The sequence below is a fragment of the Saimiri boliviensis genome, chromosome 3 (assembly GCF_048565385.1).
Source record: "Saimiri boliviensis isolate mSaiBol1 chromosome 3, mSaiBol1.pri, whole genome shotgun sequence".
NCBI classification, from domain to species: domain Eukaryota; kingdom Metazoa; phylum Chordata; class Mammalia; order Primates; family Cebidae; genus Saimiri; species Saimiri boliviensis.
The window spans coordinates 148,747,931-148,772,495 of NC_133451.1; the positions used below are offsets into that span (position 1 = coordinate 148,747,931).

Genomic DNA, 24,565 nt, shown 5'->3' on the forward strand with positions numbered 1-24,565 from the left:
TGTTAGCAGCTCTTATTAACAGTGTTGTTGGAGAGAAAAAGAACATGCTGTTTAATATACAGTGCATTTATTATGCTAACATTTACCATATCTGTCACAGACACTCACCAGACAGGAAAGCTCCTTACTGATCACTGTGGCCGCAGATCTGTTATCTAGAACTCTAGAGAAAGCCTCGAGCCCTGATCTTGCTGCACCTATTACTGGACAGTGTTCATAAATATGATTTACATAAAATTCAGGACCCGATCATTGTGCAACAAGAGGTAGAGCCGCACGGTCTGCAGAGAGGGCGGGCGCTCAGGGGAGGACAAGTCTTTGGACTTGCAGGAGGAGCTCCTCCTCAGCTTACCCGTGAGCGGTGTCCACGCCACAACTGGTCGGCGCGAGACCTGGAGGGCGGCGGCGCCGCCGACTCGCAGTGCGGGTCCCCCTGGAGGCGGTTGAGTCCCTCGGAGCTGGAGCGCGCCGCAAGCGCCTCGGGCGGCCACCGCCTCCCGCTTGGGACGCACGCGCATGCGCGGTTAGCAGTCGCTGCTGTGCAGCTGCCGGCGGAATTGGTCTGAGGAGACGCGGGGACCGAGAGGCAGCGACTAGGACATCTGAGCTGTCGCTGCCGAAAACAGGTCCGCAGGACAGGTTCGTGAGCAGCAGGCCGCCCTCCCGCCGTCCCGCTGCCCTTTGAGCGCGGATTGGGGTGAGGAAGACGAGTCGTTGCTACTTCCCACAGACACCCCGTTATTTTGCGGTCAGAGGGCTGAACCGGTCGGGGCCAGGTGAGGGTGGATGCTGAATCTGGCGATGGGGCTGCAGCGAGAGCGGGTCATGACGGGGTGCTGGTGGCCCCGTGGGTGGAAGCAGGGGGTCGGTGCCACCTGGGTCCCTCTGGGTCTCCGGCACCGCCGCGTCCACCTGCTGCGCCCGGGCTGGGGCGGACGGGCGCGGGGACAGCTAGGTGCCCAGCCCAGCCTACCTCTCCTGAGGGCTTGAGGAGCCGCCGGGGGCCGAGGCCGTTATTCCAGCGGTTGCCATTGCGGCCCCGTTCCACGCTCGAGCGCGGGGGGCGCTCTCCCACGGGGTGTGGAGGGGGCCCGGCGCGCGTCCGGGCGCGGCTCACTCAGAAACGCAAACTAGACCGAAATAGGCTCGGCTGTCGCAGTCTCCACCTCTGTGGCAGCGAAGGAACCCCACCTCGCCGCGGCTGGGCCAGGGGCTCCCGGCCACTCCCTGGATACTGGCCGGGGACGGGCCAAAGGGCTGGGTTGTATCAATGACTAGACTCATGATCGCCCCCGGCCTGTTTACCGTCAATCAGACACTTTCGCTGATTTTATTTATAGCATCTCCCCAAGCAACAAGGAGGAGGTGTTTGCTTGGGAGTTAAAAGCAAAAGGCAACCAAAGCTCAGGACTGGGAGAGAAAAGGTACATAACGTGGCCACGGGAAGAAGTCTCAAATTAGAAGAGGGTTCATTAACATAGGTCCTTTTTGTTGCTTAAAAGCAGGCAAAATCCCGATCTCATCTGATGATTTTGCTTGCTTTACAAATGTCAACATCGCTCGAGGTAGCCCTCCTTTTGGTCATTGTAAATTTGACCTCTTTTCAGTTCACAGTTTTTCCTTCCCATCTCAGTGGTTTCATCTTCCAGTCACATTTAGATCTCATCCCCAAATCCTCAGAACAAGATAGTCTGTGCTCTCTGTTTTATCTAGTTGATAAGGTAAATTATTGTGTGTAACTGATGTAACTGTGCTGATACGTCTGTCTGGAAATTGAACAGTATTGTAAGTTACCCGTAGTATTTTTAAAGTACCTAATTTTAATGTTTTTAAATAGAAAACTAGAATTGTGAACTCCTCTAAAGGACCTTTAGATTGTCTAGTTCACATCACAAATGGGAAAACAGACCCAGAGCAGTTTTTGTCACTTGCCTGTTTAATAATAAAACTAGAAACTTGGTGTGATGGTGCTATGTTCGGTGTTCTATTATATCATTCTACGTTGTGTTCCTGAAGCCACATGGCAACTAAAACTTTAAGTAACAGGGAATTGTCAAACACCACTTCTGGGATATACCAGTGTCGGTCAAATCCTCAGTCAGCCATTAAAACTGAATAACAGCAGAAAGGCATTACAGTTTTAAGAAATAGCGTGTACGGAAGTGTGTTAAATAGGTATGTTGAGAGTGAAAGAACTGAGTCTTAGGAAGAGCAGAGTTTGTGCTAAGAGCTACAGAGAACTATTGAGCATTTTAATGAATAGGTAATAAATTGAGACTTGTTTTTCAGAAAGATAAGCTACCAAGAACGTGGAGAACAGCTTTGGAGATTGGTAACAATGAAAGTCAACAGACAAAGTGATAGTTTACTAATTTCAGAAAGGATAGGTTTCTAAATTAAGGCTGTGGCATGCGGATAGAGACATTCAGAAATATACAAATGAATTTAGTTCCAATAACATGAATAATCAATGAGAACATAGTCTTAAGATAATGACAGAGTACCGCACTGACTGCTTTGGTTGACTAGAGATGCAGTTAATAGGAGAAGGGAATTAAAGAGATAGGCAGATTTGGGAGGAGAGAACAGGTTCAAATTACTGAAAGCTTTGAGACATCTTTGAAGATGAGTAATACTGTACTTTGAAACTAAAATGTGACTTCTGAGCTGTGAATAAGATTTGGGAACTCTTTTGTAGGTAGAGGCCAAGGGAATATGTAATGTAAGAAGAGAGCCTGGAAATAGACTCCTAAGGAACACCAACATGTATAGAAAAATACACAAAATACCCATGAAGGAGGCAGAAAAAGGAAAGAGAATCAGGAGTGATATTATAGAAACCAAGGGAGGAGGGCGTTTCAAGAAGGAGACAGGCAGAAAGGTCAGAAGGGCAACAGGCAGTAGAAGAACTGAAAAATGTGATTGCACTTACCAACTAAGACTTGATTAGCAGAAACAGTTTCAAAGTAGCCAGAATTAAGAGTGTAAGAGTAGTAGGAAGAATATTAGTTTTTCATTACTACCATAACATTACCATAAACTTAGCAGCTTAAAGCAACACAATTTATTGTCTCATGGTTCTGTAGGTCAGAAGTCTGCATACAGGTCTCACCAAGTTAAAATCAAAGTGTTGGCAGGGCAGCACTCCTTACTAGCAGCTCTGAGGAGTTGGCTTCCTTGCTTATTCAGGGTGGTGGTAGAATTCAGCTCCTTGTGGTTGTAGGACTGAGATCCCTGTTTCCTTGCTGTCACCTAAGGGCTGTTTTCAGCTTCTAGAGGCCACCACCATTCCTTGGCTCATGGCTCATTTTCTTCATCTTCAAGGTCACCAGTGGTGACTGAAGTCCCTCTCACTATCAAAATGTCTTCTGCCTATCTCTCACTGCCTTTTCTACTTTTGAGAGCCCCTATAATTACAAGGGGTAATTGCATCTGGATAAGCCAGGATAGTCTCCCTATTTTAAAGTCAGCTAATTAGCAATTCTCTTTGCAGAATTCCATCTGCAAAGCCCCTTTTGCTGTGTGAGGTAACATTCACAGGACCCAAGTCTGGACATCTTTGAGGGACCAATATTCAGCATGTCCTAGTAAGTTATAAATATTAGCGGTCAATGGAGACAGTCTTTCCAGAAACTTTGTTAAGGAAAAGAGGTACCTAGAAACATTTATATTATCTAGCATCTGATATATAGTTCCAGTAGTCAACCCTACAGCTTATCCTTGAGCTTTTAAACTGAGAAATGCTTGTATCTTCTGAAATATCCTAAAATTTGTGTGAGCACTCTTTACAAAATTGTAGAGTGCCATACAATTATAAGGTAGTATATAAAATTAATAGTATTCGTATGTTTATGTGTCCTTTAAGCTGCTTTAAAATCTTTGCTGAAAGAAAGGCCATTTAACCAACTAAATATAATGTGGATACACATCAAAATATGACTTTGAGAAGATAAAGCCTACACAAATTGGAATGTGTGTCTAAAGGATGAAACTTAGTAAGAAAATATTTATCTTTGTGTAGTATATTATATGCTTAGAACTTTAGCCATTTAGTGAGGATTAAATAATCTTGTAACCTTACAGCTCTAATAAAAGGAATATAGAGCTTGAAGCTAGATATAACTTGGAGTATTATCTCTTCTGTGTAGACTGGGCTAAGTAACTTATCTCCCTGAGCTTCACTTTCTTTATGTGTAAAATGGAATCCTAATACCTTTGCCGTAGGGTGCTGTAAAGATTGGAATTAATGCACATGAAACACAGTAAGTACTCAAAAAGTGTACTTCTTGTTCTTTCACTCTTCCCCTTTTATTTCATGCATCTGTCCTTGTCCTAGAGAAATCATTCTGTCCTTTGCATCTCAACTTTTTTTTTTTTTTTTTTTTTTTTTTTTTGAGATATAGTCTCACCCTGTTGCCCAGGCCAGCCTTGGATCACTGCAACCTCCACCTCCTGGGTTCAAGTAATTGTCCTGCCTCAGCCTCCTGAGTAGCTGGGATTACAGGTGCCACCACCACACCTTGCTAATTTTTGTATTTTTAGTAGAGACAAGAGGGTTTCACCATGTTAGCCAGGTGGGTCTCAAACTCCTAGGCTCAAGTAGTCCACCCACCTTAACCTCCCAAAGTGCTGGGATTACAGGTGTGAGCCACTGTACCAGGCCTGCATCTCACTTTAAATATTACTTTCTCAAAGAGGCTTTTCCTGACCCCTCCCCCGTGATTTAAATTAGGTTTCCCCAATTACCAACTATCACAACATCTTTACTTTTCTATCACTTATTATAGTTTACATATTATACTAGGGTTTTTTATCATTTGCTTTTCATCCTGGACTATAAGCTCTTTGAAATCAGGGGTTATGTACATTTTGCTAATTACTATAAATGCAGTGTCTAACATACTTCTGGGCACATGCTTGACAACTATAAATATTTTTGAATGAATTAGTAAATGATGAGTCTTATTATTTGCTGACTGACATGCCCTGAATTTCTTGAGTGAAACAGCCATCAAGAAATATAAATCCCTGATGCAATTTATTCTGAATCATGCTAGTTGCTTCTGTGAAAAATGTTATCATTTCAAATCAAGTCTTGCAGCTTCTTTGGAGCAAGGCTACCTCTCTAACAGGCCACCATTAGCTGCTTCCCTAGCTCATTTGTAATCCCTCCTAGTGAATTTTCTATATGCCACAGTAGCCAGATTAATTTCAATAATACCCTCTAATTTTGGTGAAAATTTGTCCAGTATTACTTGTGTGATATGGTAGCAAAAACTTTTTAATTTTTCAGCTTACTATCTTTTCCATTAAAGTAAATTATGATTAGGGTTGTGAAAATATAGCATATCTGTAGTATGACTGAAAAACTCACATTAAGAGATGTTCCTTCCTAGATGTAGATGCATCACTTAGCAGTGATATGTTCTGAGAAATGTGTTCAGTGATTTTGCTGTGCAAACATCATAGAGTAGACTTACACAAACCTAGATGGTAGAGCCTGCTACAAACCTAGGCTCTATAGTATCACCTATTGCTCCTAGGTGACAAATGTGTACAGCATGTTACTGTACTGAATACTGTAGGCAGTTGTAACACAATGGGAAGTAGTTTTGATTCTAAACATAGAAACGGTACAGCAAAAATATGGCATAAAAGATAAAAAATTGTATATCTGTATAGGACACTTACCATGTGGGACTGGAAGTTGTCCTGGGTGTCAGTGAATAAGTGGTGAGTGAATTCTGAGGATGCCTAGGGCATTATTTTACACTGCTGTAGACTTCATAAACACTGTTCACTTAGGATACACTAAATTTTTTTAAATTCTTGAATGATAAATTAATCTTAGCTTGCTGTAACTTTTTTAACTTTATAAACTATTCAATTTTTAAAACCTTTTTGACTCTTTGGTAGTTAACACTTAGCTTAAGATACAAATGCATTGTATAGTTGTATGAAAATATATTCTTTATATCCTTATTCCAAAAGCTTTTTTCTGTTTTTAATTTATTTTTTAATTTTCTAAACTTTTTTGTTAAAATTAAAGACGCAAACCCACACGTTAGCCTAGGCCTATACAGGGTCAGGATCATCAATACAGGTCTTCCACCTCTGTATCTTGTCCCACTGGAAGGTCCTCGGGGCAATAACATGCATGGAGCTGTCATCTCCTATGAAAACAATCCTTTGTTTTGAAATACCTCCTGGAGGTCCTGCCTTGAGGCTATTTTACAGTAGGTTTTTTTTTTTGTTTTTTTTTTTTAAGACAGTGTCTAACTCTGTCACCCAGGCTGGAGTGCAATAGCACAATCACAGCTCACTGAAGCCTTGATCTCCCAAGTTCAAGTGATCCTCCTGCCTCAGCCTCTCAAGTAGTTGGGACTACAAGTGCCCACCATTGTACTTGGACAGTTTTTTATATTTTTCGTTTGTAGAGTTGGAGTCTCCTTATGTTTCCCAAGCTGGTCTTGAACTCCTGAGTTCAAGCCCTACTTTTTATTTTGCAAGTATGAGTACACTCTAAAATAGCGATAAAAAGTATAGTATAGTTAATATATAAATCAATAATATAATGATTTATCATTACTCAATATTATGTATTATACATAATTGTATGTACTATACTTTTATGTAACTGGCAGTGCATTAGGTTTGTTTACACCAGCAAAACCACAAACATGTGAATAATGTATTGGGCTACAATATTACAACATCACTAGGCTATAGGAATTTTTTCAGCTCCGTTATAATCTTATGGGACAAGAGTCCATCGTTGACTGAAATGTTATATAATACCTGACTGTAAACTTTAAAAATATGATTAACTCTCATGTATTCTTAGGTCATAAAACTTCAAAATGTCTGGATCATTATTTTCTTTATCTACAGAAATGCTTTAACCTTGGATTAAGTTTTAACAATATATCTCCAGTGGTACAGGGCCAATGATAGGAGCATTGCCACAACTGTTTCTCTCTCATAAAACCATAAAGATGTCAATTATGTAAGGATTCATTTCATAAATTTTTCTAGGAACTATAGAAAAGAATTTCCATACCCACCCACCCCCAATGATTTTGTAGACTTACATGGACAGTAAAAACTCACTTATTTAATTTCTAATTGCATAGAAACCCTTATGCAAATTTGCTGCTGCAATAACAGACTCATCTGAATTGATTCCTTGGGTACCATCCATTTCCTGTTGGTTAGTATTATTTACAAGCATGCTTCTTGGCACCGTGAATACAGAAAGGAGAGAGTTCCAGCTCTTATGAGATGATATTTTGTCTGTTTTTTGTTTAGAAAGTTTCAAGCTACTTTTTTGGAACTATGTACAGGTAGTATAAATTCTAAATAAATAAATGCATTACTATTATACTGTTTTTGTAAACATATTATTTTGAAAATGGTGCTACTAAGTCAGTTTTAATTTTAGTATATAGCTATGGTTTTAAAACCCAATGTAAAAATAGTTCCTTTTTTTCTGTAATTAGTACAACCAAATAATATTCCCATATTGAGGCTTTTAGCTCTGATTATTTAACTAAGGTTAGTGGTTTCTCACTTTTATAATATCAGATCCAGGCTCTTTTAAATGCTTTGTAGTACTTCATTGCCTAAGCCACCAGAAACTTGTGTTTTCTACTATTATTTCTGACATTATGATTGTTTTCTCACTTTGTCATATGTTTCTTGAGATATGTTTACTGATTCAGGGTCCTTTTGATTTAAAAAATATATTCTCACTTTTATTTAACAGTACATATTGGTTAAGGTAATGCTCAAATAGAAAAAGGTTAAAATCCCAGAGATGTAACACTACTTTTCGTTTCTCCTGTTCTAAAATGTAGATAGATAGATGTAAAGGTTAATTGTTGTATATCAACTTGACTGAGCTATGAATGCCCAGATATTTGATCAGTTATTATTCTGGATGTGTCTTGTGAGAGTGTTTTTCGTTAACATTTGAATCAGTAGACTGAGTAAAGCAGATTGCGCTCCACAATGTAGATGGCTCTCTTTGAATCACCTAGAGGCCTGAATAGAGCAAAAAGGCTGACCCTTCCTCAAGGAGGAGGGAATGCCTCCTCTCTGACTGCTTGATTAGGATATTAGCCTTGGGACTCAAACTGAAACATTGGTTCTTCTTGGGTCTTGAACCTGCTAGCTTTCAGACTAGAGCTTATATCATCTGCTCTCCTGGATCTCAGACCTTTTGACATGGACTAGAACTATACCATTAGCTCTCCTAGGTCTCAAGTTTGCTAACTTCAGGTCTTGAAACTTCTCAGCCTCTGTCATCAGGAAGCATACCTTGGAGATATTGCTAGTTTGGTCCCAGACCACCACAATAAAGTAAAATTACAATAAAGTGAATCCTTTATTGTATATTTATATATATTTATATTTATAAACCAATCCTTTGGTTTCCCAGTATAAATATTATGCTTACACTGTACTGTAGTCTAAGTATGCAGCAGCATTATGTCTAGAAAATGTATATGCTTTAATTTAAAAATGCTTCATGGCCAAAAAGTGCTAAGGATCATGTAAGCCTTCAGCAAGTCATAATCAAAAGCTGATGGAGGATCTTGACTTTGTGTTGATGGCTGCTGACTGATCAGGGTGAAGGTTAGGGTAGCTGTGGCAATTTCTTAAAATAAGACAACAAAGTTTGCCCAATCGACTGACTCTTCCTTTCATGAAAGATTTATCTATAGTATATGACCCACAGAACTTCTTTCAGTATTATAGCCAATTGTTTCAAACCCTGCCTCTGCTTTGTTAACTAAGTTTATACAGTATTGTAAATTATTTGTTATCATTTTAACATTCACAGCATCTTTACCAGGAGTAGATTTAATCTCAAGAAACCACCTTTTTGCTCATTCATAAGAAGTGGTTTTTCATCTGTTCAAATTTTATCATGAGATTGAAGCAATTTAGTCACATTTTCAAGGTTCACTTTTTATTCTAGTTCTCAACAATTCCTACCACATCTACAGTGACTTCTTCCACTGAAGTCTTGAACCCATCAAAGTCATACATAAGGGTTGGAATAAACTTCTTCCATGCTTGTATTAATGTTGATAGTTTGACCTTCTTTCATGAATCATTAATGTTTCTAATGGCATCTAGAATGGTGAGTTTTTTCTAGAAAGTTTCACTGTATTTTGCCAGACCCATCAGAGGAATCAGTGTCTCTGGCAACTATCGCCTGATGAAATGTATTTCTTAAATAAGGCAAGTTGCAATTACTCCTTGATTCATGGACTGCAGAATGGATATTATGTTAGCAGGCATGAAAACAACATTAATCTCCTGTTACATTTCCAAAGCTCTTGGGTGACCAGATACATTGTCAATGAGCAGTAATATTTTGAAAGGAATCTTTTTATTTTTTGAGCAGTAGGTCTCAACGGTGGGCTTTAAGTAGTCAGTAAACCATGCCGTAAACAGATGTGCTATCATCCAGGCTTTGTTATTGGGTTTCTAGAGCATGGGCAGAGTAGATTTAACACAATTCATAAGGGACCTAGGCTTTTGGGAATTATAAAGGAGCATTAGCGGCCTGGCGCGGTGGCTCAAGCTTGTAATCCCAGCACTTTGGGAGGCCAAGGCGGGTGGATCACAAGGTCGAGAGATCGAGACCATCCCGGTCATCATGGTGAAACCCCGTCTCTACTAAAAATACAAAAAATTAGCTGGACATGGTGGCACGTGCCTGTAATCCCAGCTACTCAGGAGGCTGAGGCAGGAGAATTGCCTGAACCCAGGAGGCGGAGGTTGCGGTGAGCCGAGATCGCGCCATTGCACTCCAGCCTGGGTAACGAGAGCGAAACTCCGTCTGAAAAAAAAAAAAAAAAAAAAAAAAAAAAGGAGCATTAGCTTCCACTTAAAGTCACCATCTACATTAGCTCCCAACAAGAGAGTTAGCCTGTCCTTTGAAGCTTTGAAGCCAAGCATTGACTTTTCTTTCTAGCTTTGAAATTCCTAGATGGCATCTTCTTCCAATAGAAAACTGTTTTTGTCTGCACTGAAAATCTGTTGTTTAGCTACCTTCATCAATTATCTTATCTAGACCTTCCGGATAACTTGCTGCAGCTTCTCCATTAGCACTTGCTGCTTCACCTTGCACTTTTATGTTCTGGACACAGTTTCTTTTCTTAAACCTCATGAACCAACCTCTGCTAGTTTTCAACTTTACTTGTGCAACTTCCTTACATCTTTTAGCCTTCATAGAAATGAAGTGAGTTAGGGCTTGCCCTGAATTAGGCTTTGGCCTAAAGGAATGTTGTGCCTGGTTTGAGCTCTGCTGTCCACTCTAACTTTTTCCGTATCAGCAATAAGGCTGTTTCACTTTTTTATCCTTTATTTGTTCATTGGAGTAGCACTTTTAATTTCTTTCAAGAAATTTTCCTTTGTATTTGCAACTTGGCTAACTTAGGAGGCCTAGCTTTAGGTCCATCTTGGCTTTTGACAGGCCTTCCTCATTAAGATTAATCATTTTTAGCTTTTGAGTTAGAGACAAGCAACTGTTCTTTCCACTTGAACACTTAGAGGCCATTGCAGGGTTATTGACTGGCCTAATTTCAATATTGGTGTGTCTCAGGGAATAGGGCAGCCTGAAGAGAGGGAGAGAGACAGGGGAACAGCTGGTCGATAAAGAGTCAGAACACACACAACATTGATTTAGTTCACTGTCTTATACAGGTGTGGCTTGTGGAGCCCCAAAACAATTACAAAGGTCACTAATCACAGATCACCATAACAGATACAATAATTATGAAAAGGTTTGAAGTGTTGCAAGAATTTTAAAAATGTGTCACAGAAACATAAAGTGAGCATCGTGTTGGAAAAATGGCAGCTGTAGACTTGTTCAATGCAGCATTGCCAGAAACCTTCAATTTGTGAAAAATGCAATAAATCAAAGTGCAGTGAAATGAGATATGCTAGTATGCATGTGCGCACACACACACACACACACACACCATGTTGATTCTGCTTCTCTGATGAACTCTGACTAATCAAATGGCACCCCTCCAAGTAATGATTCAGGAATTCTACAACTTTCTACCTTGTAATTCTATTTTCAACCATGACTTTCAAAATTGCAAAAAATCAGAAGGGGAAAGATCATAAAGAATTATAAATCATAATTATGGGACGTTTTTATGGGCCACGCCTGGCAATAGAATACAGATGTTCTATTTACATTCTGTTGGCTGGAACTCAGTTACCTGATCACATCTAGTGCCAAGGAAATTCCCTTGGTGATCAGCAATTTCTCCCACACTTTACAACAGATATTGCGTATCCTGTGATTGTCTTTTTTTGTGTGCTCTACTTACCTTTGATGTGACAGAGAGCATTACTTCAGTACCAGTACGTGAGCTGCACTTTATAATTTGTAATTTGGGTGTGGCAGTGGAGATCCAGTAGGGTTTTTGGGTAATGTTGGTGTAATTCTTTGAAGTAGACAAGACTACTTGATCTAGATTTCAAAGATTGGGAAGAACGGTATCTCATGCACAAAGAAAGTTACTTGTGCTTCAATTTGTTATTGAACTAGCACACAAACAGTGCAAAGAACATACAGGAGATCAAAGATACATGTTAGTGCAAAAGAATGCAGTTCTTTAGTGCTTCCCTTCCTATGAAGGCAAAACTGATATTTAGTGATCTCAGCAAGCCCCATGGAGTGAGGAATAATAAGAAGTTTGGAATCCTTGGCCTGCTACCTTTTAATTTATAAGGAAGGAAGAGGGTGACATTAGCACTAAATGTTCTACCCTATACCATATGAATAAATTCTTGCTGTACGAAAACTGCATAACTTAGAACAACCATACAGACCAATAAAGAAATAGATACTTAACACCATAGGCCAACTAAACATAATAAATATATGGACAACACTGTACCCAGCAATAGCAGAACGCAAATTTTTATTAACTGTACATGGAACATTCTCCAGGGTAGACCATGTTAGGCCACAAAACAAGTCTTTTTCTTTAGATGGGGTTTTACTCTGTCACCCAGGCTGGAGTGTAGTGGTGCAACCTTTGCTCACTGCAACCTCTGCCTCCCGGTTCAAGTGATTCTCCTGCCTCCACCTCCTGAGTAGATGGGACTACAGGTGCACACCACCATGCACAGCTAATTTTTGTATTTTTAGTAGAGACAGGGTTTTATCATCTTGGTCAGGGTGGTCTCAATCTCTTGACCTCATGATCCACCTGCCTCAGTCTCCCAAAGTGCTGGGATTACAGGCGTGAACCACTAAATCATACTAAGTAACTTTTCTGAACACAAAGAAAAGAAACTAGAAATCAATAGTAGAAGGAAAACAGGAAAAATTCACAAATATGTGGAAATTAAACAGCACACTCCTGAACAATGAACCAAAGAAGTCTCAAAGAAAGTTAGAAAAACATCTTGAGAGAAATGAAAATGAGAACAAAACATATAAAAACTTATGTGATACAGTGAAAGCAGTGTTAAATTGGAAATTTATAGCTGTTAAACACTTTTATGAATAACAAAGGATCTCAAGTTAACAATTTAACTTATACCTTAAGGAACTAGAAAAAGAGTAAATGAAACCCAAAAGTTAGAAGAAAGAGGGAAATAAGATTACAGCAAAGAGAAACAAAATAGAGAACAGAAAATCAAGAGAAAACCAGTGAAATCAAGAGTTAGCTCTCTGAAAAGGTCAACAAAAAATTGACAAACCTTTCACGAGATTGACTAAGAAAAATGAGAGAAGACTCAAATAAATAAAATTGGTAATGAAAGGAAATTAGATTCTACAGAAGTAAGAGGGATTATAAGATAATGCCCTGAATGATTATATGGCAACAAATTGGATAACCTAGATTAAATTGATAAATTCTTAGAAATGCACACTCTATCAAGATTAATCATGAAGAAGTAGAAAATCTGAACAGACCTAAAACTAGTAAGGAGAGTGAATCAGTAAACAAAAACTTCTCACCAGATGAAAGCCCAGGACCAGGTGGCTTCATGGTGAGTTCTATAAAACATTGAAAGAAGGATTAACCCAGTCCTCCTCAAATTTTTCCAAAATATTGAAGAGGAGTAAACACTTCCAGACTCATTCTCTGAGGCCAGCATAACCCTGTTACCAAAGCCAAAAACACTGCAAGAAAACTACAGACCAATATTCCGGATGATTATTGATGCAGAAATTCTTAACAAAATACTTGACAACAAAATTCAGTAGCATATTAAAAGAGTTATACACTATGACCATGTTGGATTTATTCCTAAAATTCAAGCATGAATCAACATAAGGAAATTAGTGTAGTATGCCACATTAACAGTGTAGGGAGGAGAGAACACATGATCATCTTTATTTGTGCAGAAAAAGCATTTGAAAGATTCAACACTCTTTTTTTTTTTTTTTAGATGCAGTCTTGCTCTGTTGGCCAGGCTGGAGTGTAGTGGTATAATCTTGGCTCACTGCAGCCTCCGCCTCCCAGGTTCCAACGGTTCTTCTGCCTCAGCCTCCCAAGTAACTGGGATTACAGGTGCATGCCACCATGCCCAGCTAATTTTTGTATTTTTAATAGAGACAAGGTTTCACCATGTTGGCCAGGCTGCTCTCAAACTCCTGACCTCAGGTGATCCACTCACCTCAGCCTGCCAAAATGCTGGGATTAAAGACATGAGCCCTGGCCTGATTCAAGATTCTTTCATAATTAAAACAAAAAAACAGTGAATACACTAGGAATAGAGGAAAACTACCTCAACATAGTAAAGGCCATATATGAAAAACCCACAGTTAACATTGGACTAAATGATAAAAGACTGAAAGCTTTTTATTTAAGATCTAGAATAAGAAAAGGATGCCTGCTTTTTTCACCTATCCCTTGTCAGAGAAATTAGGGAAGAAAAAGAAAGAAAAAGGGTAATCAAATTGAAAAAGAAGTAAAATTATCTCAGCAGATAACATGATCTTATATGTATGTACAAAACCCTAAAGATTTCACAAATACAATACAAAAATCTTTTAGAAATAATAAATGAAGGCCAGGCATGGTGGCTCATGCCTGTAATTCCAGTACTTTTGGAGGCCAAGGTAGGAGGATCACTTGAGTCTAGGAGTTTAAAACCAGCCTGCACAACATGGCAAAAGCCACCTCTACAAAAAAATACAAAACATTAGCTGAGCCTGGGGATGCTTGCCTGTAGTCCCAGCTACTTGAGAGGCTGAGGTAGAGGATTACCTGAGTCCAGGAGTTCAAGGCTGCAGTGGACTGAGAACTGCCACTGCACTCTAGCCTGGGTAACAAAATGAGAGCCCATCTCAAAAAACAAACAAATGAATTCACTAAAATTGCAAGGCAAAAAAATTAACACAAAAAAATTAGTTGCACTTCTGTACACTAACAATGAACAGGAAATTAAGACAATTCCATTTATAACAGCATCAAAAAGAATAAAATACTTAGGAATAAATTTAATCAAGGAGGTAAAATACTTTTACATTAAAAACTATAAAATGCTGCTGAAAAAATTAAGAAACAAATATTAATAAATGGAAAGACATTGTGTTCATTGGGATTGAAAGTCTTAATAAGATGGAAATACAACCCAAAGTAATCAACAGATTCAGTGCAATCCCTATCATAATTCTAATAGCACTTTTTGCAGGAATAGTAAAATTCATATAGAATCTCAAGGGACTCCAAATACCAGAAAATTCTTGGGAAAGAATAAGTTTGGAAATCTCACATTTCTGTTTCAAAACTCATTACAAAGCTATACTAATCAAATCAGTATAATACTAGCATAAAGACAGACATATATATCAATGGGATATAATCAAGAGCCTAGAAATCTCGCATATATGTTCAAATGATTTTTTACAAGACCATTTTGTCTGAAAGGGCAGTCTTCTCATCAGATGATACTGGGGAAACTGGCTATCCGCATGTAAAAGAATGAGGTTGCAACCTTACCTGAAATGATAGACAAAAATTAACCCAAAATGGATTGAAACTTCTAAACATAAGAAAAATTATAATGTTATATGAAAACATGGAAAGCTTCATGACATTGAATTTGCCAGTAATTTTTTAATTTGACACCAAAAGTACAGACAAAAAATATATAAATTGGAAAACTCAAAATTAAAAACTTCTGTGCATCACAGAACACAGCAGGATAAAAAACCTATGGAATAGCAGAAAATATTTGCCAATCATATATTTAATAAGGGATCAATATCCAGAATTTGTAAAGAACTCCTACAACTCAAAAACAAAACCTTATTTTTAAAGTAGGCAAAGGACTTGAATAGACATGTTTCCCTTGAAGATATGTAAGTAGCCGACAAGCACATGAAAAGATGCCCAGTGTCACTAATTATCAGGGAAATGCAAATCAAGCCACAATATAATACTACCCCATACCTATTAGAATGGCTACTCTCAAAGCAAAACAAAAAAAACCATAATTTTGACCAAATGTTGGCAAGGATGTGTAGAAATTGGAACCCTTTTGCCTTATTGGTGGGAATGTAAAATGGTATAGCCACTATGGAAAACAGTGTGAGAATTAAAACACACACACACACACACACAAAGTTATCATATGACCCAGCAATTCAACTTATGGGTATATACCCAAAAGAATTGAAAACAAAGTCTCAAAGAGTTATTTGTATACCCATATTCATTTAGGATCATTCACAATAGCCAACAGGTGGAAGCAACCTAAGCGTCCACTGACAGATGGATGTATAAACAAAATGTGATATATATACACAATGGAATACTGTCCAACTTTAAAAAGGAAGGAAATTTGATACATGCTACAACATGGATGAAGCTTGAGGGCATCATGCTAAGTAAAATAAGCCAGCCACAAAAAGACCAGTACTGTATGATTCCACTTATATACAGTACCTAGAGTAGTCAAAGTCATAGAGATAGATAATAAAAAGGTGGTTTCCAGGGGCTGGAGGGAAGGGATAATGGGGAGTTGTTAAATGTGCACAGAGATTTAGTTTTAGAGAATGAAGAACGTTTTGGAAGTTAGTTGTACAATAATGAGAATGTATTTTACCACACAATTTAAAACTGTTTGAAATGCAGCCATTAACTACTTCATTTTCTTATAGTATTACCCCAGCATCTGGCCTCTCAAAGTTTCAGTACAGACCTGTCAATAGCTTACCTCACAGTGACAAACCTCACAGTTCTGTTTGGAGCTTGGTAACATGTTGGCACCATTGTGAGATAGACTTCAACACTGTGAACTTCATGATCTAATTCTCAATTGTCAGCTGGTGGTTTGTTGAGGAATGATAGGATACTGCAGCATTACGCAGAAAGCATTAAGTCTGTATTTCTGTTTTTCCTTTTTTAAAGGAACAAATAAAAACAATAGAACTACATTGTCTGCAGAATGGTTTGTAACCAATCGCAGTTCATTTGTACATTTTGCTTCTATTGTATGGTAGCTGTGGCCATTTCTGTTTAAGTATCTTCATAACTTAACACTAATGATAACCTAAATTATAGAAAATTCCAAGAGTATTGAAAATGTATTTTGTTCCCATTTATCTGGTTTCTTTTCATTGCTTTTTATCAATAAGGATATAATAGTGCACTGGGGTAAAATAAAAATGAAGGGTTGTATGATAAAATAAAGAGAAGTTCTAATCTTTTCACATTTTCAATCATGAGACTTTCACCAAGTTTAAAAATCTCTGTTTTTGTTTTGTAGATTGGGAATAGCACCTATGCTACTCATGTCCTGGGCTGCAAAGATTAAATTAGCTAGTTCTTTTGTGTAAATACATGATCATAGAATTTTAAAGAAGAAGCAAACTTTCAAGATAAAGGGTTTTTTGAACTTTTTTCTGAAGCATTGGCAACTATTTCTAAGGGAAAGTTAGGAAAACTATAATGTATAATACAAATAAAATTGAGGAGCTCTAGTTGAATTGAGAGTAGAGTTCCAGATAGACCACTGCCTACGTGGCTTTCTCTAAATTCTTCCTTGGCAGCCAATACACCAGAGCACAAACAAAGCCCTTAGAATGTATTTTTTTCAACAGATTAATTATTTGGAACCTGAAGTCTGCATTCACTTGAAAGAGAGGGTATGGGTCTAAAGCTATATTAATGTTCATTATTACTACTATTATTTTATGCATTTCTATTTTGCTCAAAAATTATTAATAGCAAGTCAAACAAAATACCTTTTACTACGTAACATGGAAGGCTCTTCAACTTTTAGAACAATGAAACTTTTAGAGTTCACAATTAATAAACAATTTGCAGATGTACTAATTTCTGTACCAGTAAGTAGAAAATTAAGGAAATAAACTTATTTTGTTGTGTCAAATTGATCCCTTTACATTTACTTCCTATCCCAGTTATACCTCTTTTGTGATTTAGAGAGATCAAAATCTCCTAATAAATGACAGCATACATCATTTTTGTGTTGTCTTTGTCCATAAATATATAAGTAATTATGAAATCATGAAATTACAGTAATTATAAATGCAAAAGAACTTTCTCCATAGCAGTCTACCTGATTAGAATAAGCCTGGTATTTGTTTGATCTTTTGACTGTGATTTGATTTTAGCAAAACACTACCACATTAAATTTGTGAGGAAAAAATGTTTTGTATCTTTTTTGGTGTTTATATATGAATGTATTTTGGTTTGTAATTACAAAATTTGCATTTTTATGTTTATATACACTCAAGCAACATTGTAATAAAAACAATTTCAGTGAACATTTAGGAATCATGATGCTTTTTCTGTTAAAGAGGTCTACATATTATTTGTGTTTGATAATTACTATCATCTATATCTTTAGCTTTTCTGCCATTGGCTCTTTGTTTTTGGATGAAGACCTGCAGCTATAGAATCTGTTTCCTACAAGATTTGAAGTTTCTATTTTCACTGGCTCAAAGCATAATTTAAATAATTTCGTTAGGGATTTGTTGTAAAAGCCATCCTATAATAGGCCGGGCGCCGGTGGCTCAAGCCGGTAATCCCAGCACTTTGGGAGGCTGAGGCGAGTGGATCACGAGGTCGAGAGATCGAAACCATCCCGGTCAACGTGGTGAAACCCCGTCTCTACTAAAAATACAAAAAAATTAGCTGGGCATGGTGGTGCGTGCCTGTAGTCCCAGCTACTCAGGAGGCTGAGGCAGGAGAATTGCTTGAACCCAGGAGGTGGAGGTTGCGGTGAGCCGAGATCGTGCCATTGCACTTCAGCCTGGGTAACAAGAGCGACACTCTGTCTCAAAAAAAAAAAAAAAAAAAAAAAAAAAAAAAAAAAAAAAAAAAAGCCATCCTATAATAAAGGAGCTATTATGGAGAAATTCATTCCTTTTACATATACTTAACACTTATTTTCACAACTTTGTTTATTTTCACTAATTACTTTTCACAGATAATCAATATGCGTTTCCAAGCCTTTTGGCTATGTTTGGGTCTTCTGTTCATCTCAATTAATGCAGAACTTATGGATGATGATGTTGAGATGGAAGACTTGGAAGAAAATTCTAAAGAGATTGATGATAATGAAGGTGAACTTCCCACAGAGGTATGGTTATTGAGAAATGAGCTGTAAATTATTCCTTTACATAGTACAATGCAAAGGTTGATTCATTTCAGTGCTAAACATCTTCATTTTAGAGATAGATAGAAAAACATTGATTTTTTTTCCAAAGTATTTTGTTGCTTTATTTTTTAGAGTGCCCATGTACTCCAGAAATTTGTGCATGACACCTAGCACAGTTTCTTAAACAAATAAATATGGGGGAGATATTTACTATCAAAATAAAAGTTTGTCACTGGTTAAAGAGAACTATGCTAAGAATAAGGTTTTTATTTGTATTTCTGACATTGCTAGATCTTTTCAAATAAAAGGCCATATAATTTACATTTCTTCAAGAAGTAAGTATCTGTCTTTATTTCTCTGAGGAAAGAAAATGCTAAGAAGGAGGTTGAATTAGAAAAGGAAGTGATGATGAGGGGTGGGCATTTAGTAAAGGTGACTTATGTTTCTGTCTCAGCATTGTTAAGACATGTATTTTGAAGTAGTGATTAACAGGAGTTTGAGAAATTGCAGGGATTTTTGTATACCTTGACAATACGTGAGAGCTTTTACATTGAGGAATATTCATATTTAACCCTGTGATAACCAGAAATATTTTTGATGGTGAGAAAGCATTAATTGTATTGTGCCAACTACTTTTTGAAGGGCCAAGGGGAATAATATGTAGTTGTTATGGATTCCTTTATTTCATTTCATTTTATTAAGAATTTTTCATTTGCAAATATGTTGTTTCACTGTTTAAGGTAAAGAGTGTATTTCCCATGTTAAATTTTAAGCTCTGCAAGAACAATTTTTTTTAAGCCTCGTTCTATAATCTGCAGAAAGTAAGTACTCCAAGTACTAATAGTGACTGACTTGGATACAGTTATTACAGGGTCTTTGAAGGTTAATATTAATACTTCAAAGAAATTGACAGATAACTACCACTCGACTTTTTTGGTGACAGTTTGAGAATATCATAAGAAGTGGGAAAGAATAATTTTGATGCTTCTAATTTTATAGCATGAGTAATCTAGATAGGATGAAGTATAAATAAAGGGCAAGATAAACTGATTTTAAGGGTGGCCTACTGAATAAATCTCATGTGACACCATTGCCCATTTTGTCAATCTATAAAAATATAGAGAACAGAAAAGTTGTAATTCAGTAAACTTCTTCATAGAAGATTGGCAATTTTGGCAGCTGAATCTTGACTCTGTTAGTAATTATGTGGAATTTTGTGTAATTACTGATTTTTCTCTCTTAAACAGACAGGAAGTGTTACACTATCAGGGTGGGATAGGGACAGTAAAAAACAGAAAAAGCATTTCTGCACCCTTTTCCCTAAAGCCTAATGGAAGAAATCTCATAAGTAATCATACAATCCCAAAGTCTGATTCTGAGAGAACCCAGACAAACCTATTACTTCAGGCAAAATTTTATTTATTCATCATCAGTTTAAATTATCTTTTGATAGTTTATCAATCTTTACTCTTTAAATTATTTTGTTGGCAAATTATGTATCATGTAATAAAAATGTATGAGCTTTGGAGCCAGTCTTGGTTTTATGTATAAGTTCTACAATTATCTAACTGTGCAGCTGTAAGCAGGTTATTTTGTCTCTCCCAGTTTCATCATATGTAAAATGGGTACCAATGGTACTTCCCCCATAGAAATATTGTGGGAATTAAAGGAGCCACTGTATCACCAGCAACACCACTGCCACCATCATCATTATTGCCATCCTAACAGCTAACAACTTCAAAGGCACTTGAAACAATGCTTTGTTGGTAATTGCTTTGCAATGCTATCTCCATAGATTCTTTTTATTCTCTAGGCTCCTAATCTTAGAAAATTATATTATCATCTTTTAGAGTACCTAATAGTAAAATTTAAGAGTTAATTTTAAAAGCCTATGTTCTTACTAAGCTCTTCATCTTTATGCTTTTCATTATGCTATTTCCTTTGCTCCCAAAGCTTTTTATCCGTAAATATTGTCATTTGTCAGAGTCCTTTCAAGACCACGTACATGTGTCATAAGACCTTCTGCAATCACTTCCTCCTATTCCTTCAGTGTTAGGAGGGGTCAGTGTATCCACTGTTTGCACGTATAGTATTTTTGTCATCATGATATTTCTTATATTTTCTTATACCTTATCATTACTAGGACACAAAGTTTTTGTTTCCTATTTGAGTTTGTCATCTCATATCTGTATTACCTGTATGTACATTGCATACTACATTCTTCACTAGGAAGATTATTTAATTAAATGTTTGTGAAAATGAATAACTTTGGATTTGTAAAATTTCTTTTCTAGGTAAAATATAAGACACCTCAACCTATAGGAGAAGTATATTTTGCAGAAACTTTTGATAGTGGAAGGTTGGCTGGGTGAGTATTCATTCAAGAGAATGTTTTCCTTGATTTGTTAGCTTTTTTGAAGTTATTAGGTTTTGGCCTATGAAAATTACCTCTACTACAGATCTATATAAATTTTAAAATACTGTAATTGACATTGTAAATCTATACTTAGTATATTTTTGTTATTGATAGAATATTTAATTTGAATAGTTATTTATTCAAAGAAAATATACAATTAATTCTGAATGTAAAGATGAAATTTATAACATTTCTTCATTCTCTAGGACAGATATTAACACTCTTAGTTCTGATGACAAATATGAGTTACTGTTCTCCTCTAAATAATGTAAAAAACAATAAAAGTTAATATTAAAATGATTATATGTCAGATCCTAAAAAAGTAGATAATTACCATATTTAATGCCCATTTTACAGGTGAAGAAACTGAAGCTTCCAGTGCCTTACCTGCGATTATACAGCTAGTAAATTATAGATTCCAGTTTAACTCTAGCCCTTCAGAATTATGTATAGGCATCCTTATTTAGCCTTTAAGTATAAATTTATTGTTGAATGAAAAGTGACTATATGGAGTGATCTTTTCTTGTGTTTCTGTATGCATTATAAGTATAAATTGCTGATTTTATTGTTAATGACATATATATATGTCCAACTTTATTTTCAGGTGGGTCTTATCAAAAGCAAAGAAAGATGACATGGATGAGGAGATTTCAATATACGATGGTAAAATATTTATTTAAGTATTAGATATAACCAGTATGGCCTGGAGTTCACTAACCTTTGAGACTATATTTCTGTTAAATTGTGTTGGCTGGAGTCCCCCATCCGGCCTCACAATAAAATGTTCAGTCTTTTATCTTGTCCCTCTTCAATATTTCTGAAAATTCCACTCTTAATCTAGTTTTCTAACTGAACAGTTGAATTTTCACTCTAATGCTGTTAGTCTTTTTCATTTCCTGAAACAGTATTTCCCAGGCTACTGCTATCTCTATGGTTTCTTCTCAAGTGTAGACACACCTAGATCAAATTATAATTTATGGTAAGATCCTCCTAGTAAGTACAAAACAGAGGATAACTAATGAGAGCTACAAGATATGTGGTGACTTCTGCAACCCACATCTCCAGGCTGTATCAGTATCTGACAGGATTCTCTTCAGCCTTAGCTCTAGAAAGAAATGTCCTATAAGCAGGGGTCATTTTGTCTTCCCTAACAGCACTGTCCTAAAGTGTGACCAAATCCTTTCTTCTTTGTGGTCTAAACGCCAGCCTCCTTAATTGTTATATGCTGAAGCAAGATCGGCCTCTTCTCATGGTGACTGATAGTGGTAATTTCTTCTTTCTTCTTTCTCAGAGGACCTCATACTCACAAGCATGTGACCTTGCACTGAGACCCCGATAGGCAGTTACATCACAACAGCAAAATAGATAGAATGCTGGATGTCAGCTGTCTGCTTCCTTTCCATGGTTTCTGTTTTGGGGTAAGATAAAGATCATGCCTGTATCTATTCCTTTGCATAGCGTTCACCATCCCAGCAAATGCCCTGTGCATACACACACACACACACACACACACACACACACACATACACACTGCTGGTACAATGTAATTTAATACAGCCTCTATGGAAAAAAGTATGGAAATTTATTTTAAAACTGAAAGTAGATATGCTATTTAATCCAGCAATCCCACTACTGCTTTTTCTGTGCATATGGTGGTGTCCTTTTTGGAGTAGATCAGTTTATATGTGTGTGTGTGTGTGTGTGTGTGTGTGTGTGTGTGTGTGTGTTCCCTTTTATGTTCTCTTAAATGTTCTGTTTTCACCACATCCATGCCAATTTTTTTTTTTTTTTTTTTTTTTTTTTACTTTTTAATAATGGCCATTCTTACAGGGTAAGGTGGTATCTCATTGTGATTTTAATTTGCATTTCCCCGATGATTAGTAATGTTGAACATTTTTTAACGTTTGTTTGCCATTTGTATATCTTCTTCTGAGAAATGTCTATTCATGTCATTTGCCTACTTTTTGATGGGATTATTGTTTTTTCTTTGCTAATCTATTTGAGTCCCTTGATTCTGGATACTAGTCCTTTGTCAAATGCATAGTTTGTGAATATTTTCTCTTGTTCTGTGGGTTTTCTGTTTACTCTGCTGATTATTTCTTTTGCTGTGCAGAAGCTTTTTAGTTTAATTATGTCCCATTTATTTATTTTTACTGTTGTTGCATTTACTTTTGGGATCTTGGTCATGAATTCTTTGCCTAAGCCTAGAAGAGTTTTCCAGGAAAAAAAATTTTATGGTTTCAGATCTTAGGTTTAAGTCTTTAATCCATCTTGAGTTAATTTTTGTATATGGTGACAGGCAAAGATTCAGTTTCATTCTTCTGCATGTGGCTTGCCAGTTTTCTCAGTACCATTTATTAATATTAAATAGGGCGTTCTTTCCCTAATTTGTGTTTTTGTATGCTTGGTCGAAGATCAGTTAGTTGTAAGTATTTTGCTTTATTTCTGGTTCTTTAATCTGTTCCATTGGTCCGTGTGTCTACTTGAGACCAGTACCATACTGTCTTGGTAACTATGGCCTTGTATAATTTGAAGATAATGTGATACCTCCAGATTTATTCTTTTTCCTTAGGATTACTTTGGCTATTGAGGCTCTTTTTTGGTTCCATATTAATTTTTGGATTTCTTTTCTAATTCTGTGAAAAATGTTGGTATTTTGACAGGAATCACATTGAATCTGTAGGCAGCTTTGGGCAGTATGATCATTTTCATGATATTGATTCTTCCAATCCATGAGCATGGGATTTGTTTCCATTTCTTTGTGTCATCTATGATTTTTTTCAGCAGTGTTTTGTGGTTCTCCTTGTATAGATTTTTCACCTCCCTTAAGAATATCCCTAAGTATTTTTATTTACAGCTATTATAAAAGGCATTGAGGTTTTGATTTGATTTTCAGTTTGGTCAATGTTGCTGTATAGCAATGTTACTGATTTGTGTACATTGATTTTTTAACCTGAGACCTGTATTGAATTCATTTTCAAGTCTAGTCATCTTTTGGATGAGTCTTTAGGGTTTTCTAGGTATATGATCATATCATTAGCAAACAGTGATCATTTGACTAGTTTCCAATTTATGTGTCCTTCATTTCTTTCTCTTGCCAGATTGCTCTGGCTAGACCTTTCCAGATAAAGTTGTTCTTTTTAAAATAAGACCTTTATAAGGGGCAAGGGGCAAACTACAAGTTAGTGATAATACAATTCATCATCAATGTGAGAGAAAGAAAACCCTACCTTAATCGTTTTCAAAAAAAAGTATACTATGACCAAATTAGGGGGAGAAAGAAAAGAAAGTTAGAAACTTAATAAAAACCCACACATTTTTTAAAATCTAAAAAGGTATACACAATTATACACCAAAAATTACCCCTCTTTGATTTACAAGACTATGTCTGGTTCTTGCATTATTTTTCTTAGAAAGAAAACAAAATGATATAAGAGCATTTGTGATTCCAAAGTGCTCATTAATGAATATTTTGAGCTGACACAATACTGGAAAATAACCAGTTTTTGCTGAATTGAATTTTCTTGG

At 36.8% G+C, this 24,565-nt stretch overlaps 1 protein-coding gene across 4 annotated transcripts in view; it reads left to right on the plus strand.

Annotated features, from left to right (window-relative positions):
- Positions 1 to 526: 526 nt before the first annotated feature.
- The window catches only part of CLGN (calmegin), a 63,558-nt gene continuing 39,519 nt past the window's right edge, over positions 527 to 24,565 (plus strand). Inside the window, exons 1-4 of one of the 4 annotated variants that reach the window (XM_003928026.4) lie at positions 527 to 639; positions 18,451 to 18,603; positions 20,916 to 20,989; positions 21,642 to 21,700. In XM_003928026.4, the coding sequence (XP_003928075.3) occupies positions 18,460 to 18,603; positions 20,916 to 20,989; positions 21,642 to 21,700 (277 nt within the window). In that variant the 5' untranslated portion in view covers positions 527 to 639; positions 18,451 to 18,459. Of the gene's footprint in view, positions 777 to 18,450; positions 18,604 to 20,915; positions 20,990 to 21,641; positions 21,701 to 24,565 lie in introns of all 4 variants that reach the window. The other 3 variants (XM_010338650.3, XM_010338651.3, XM_010338653.3) reach the window with 3 other exon arrangements.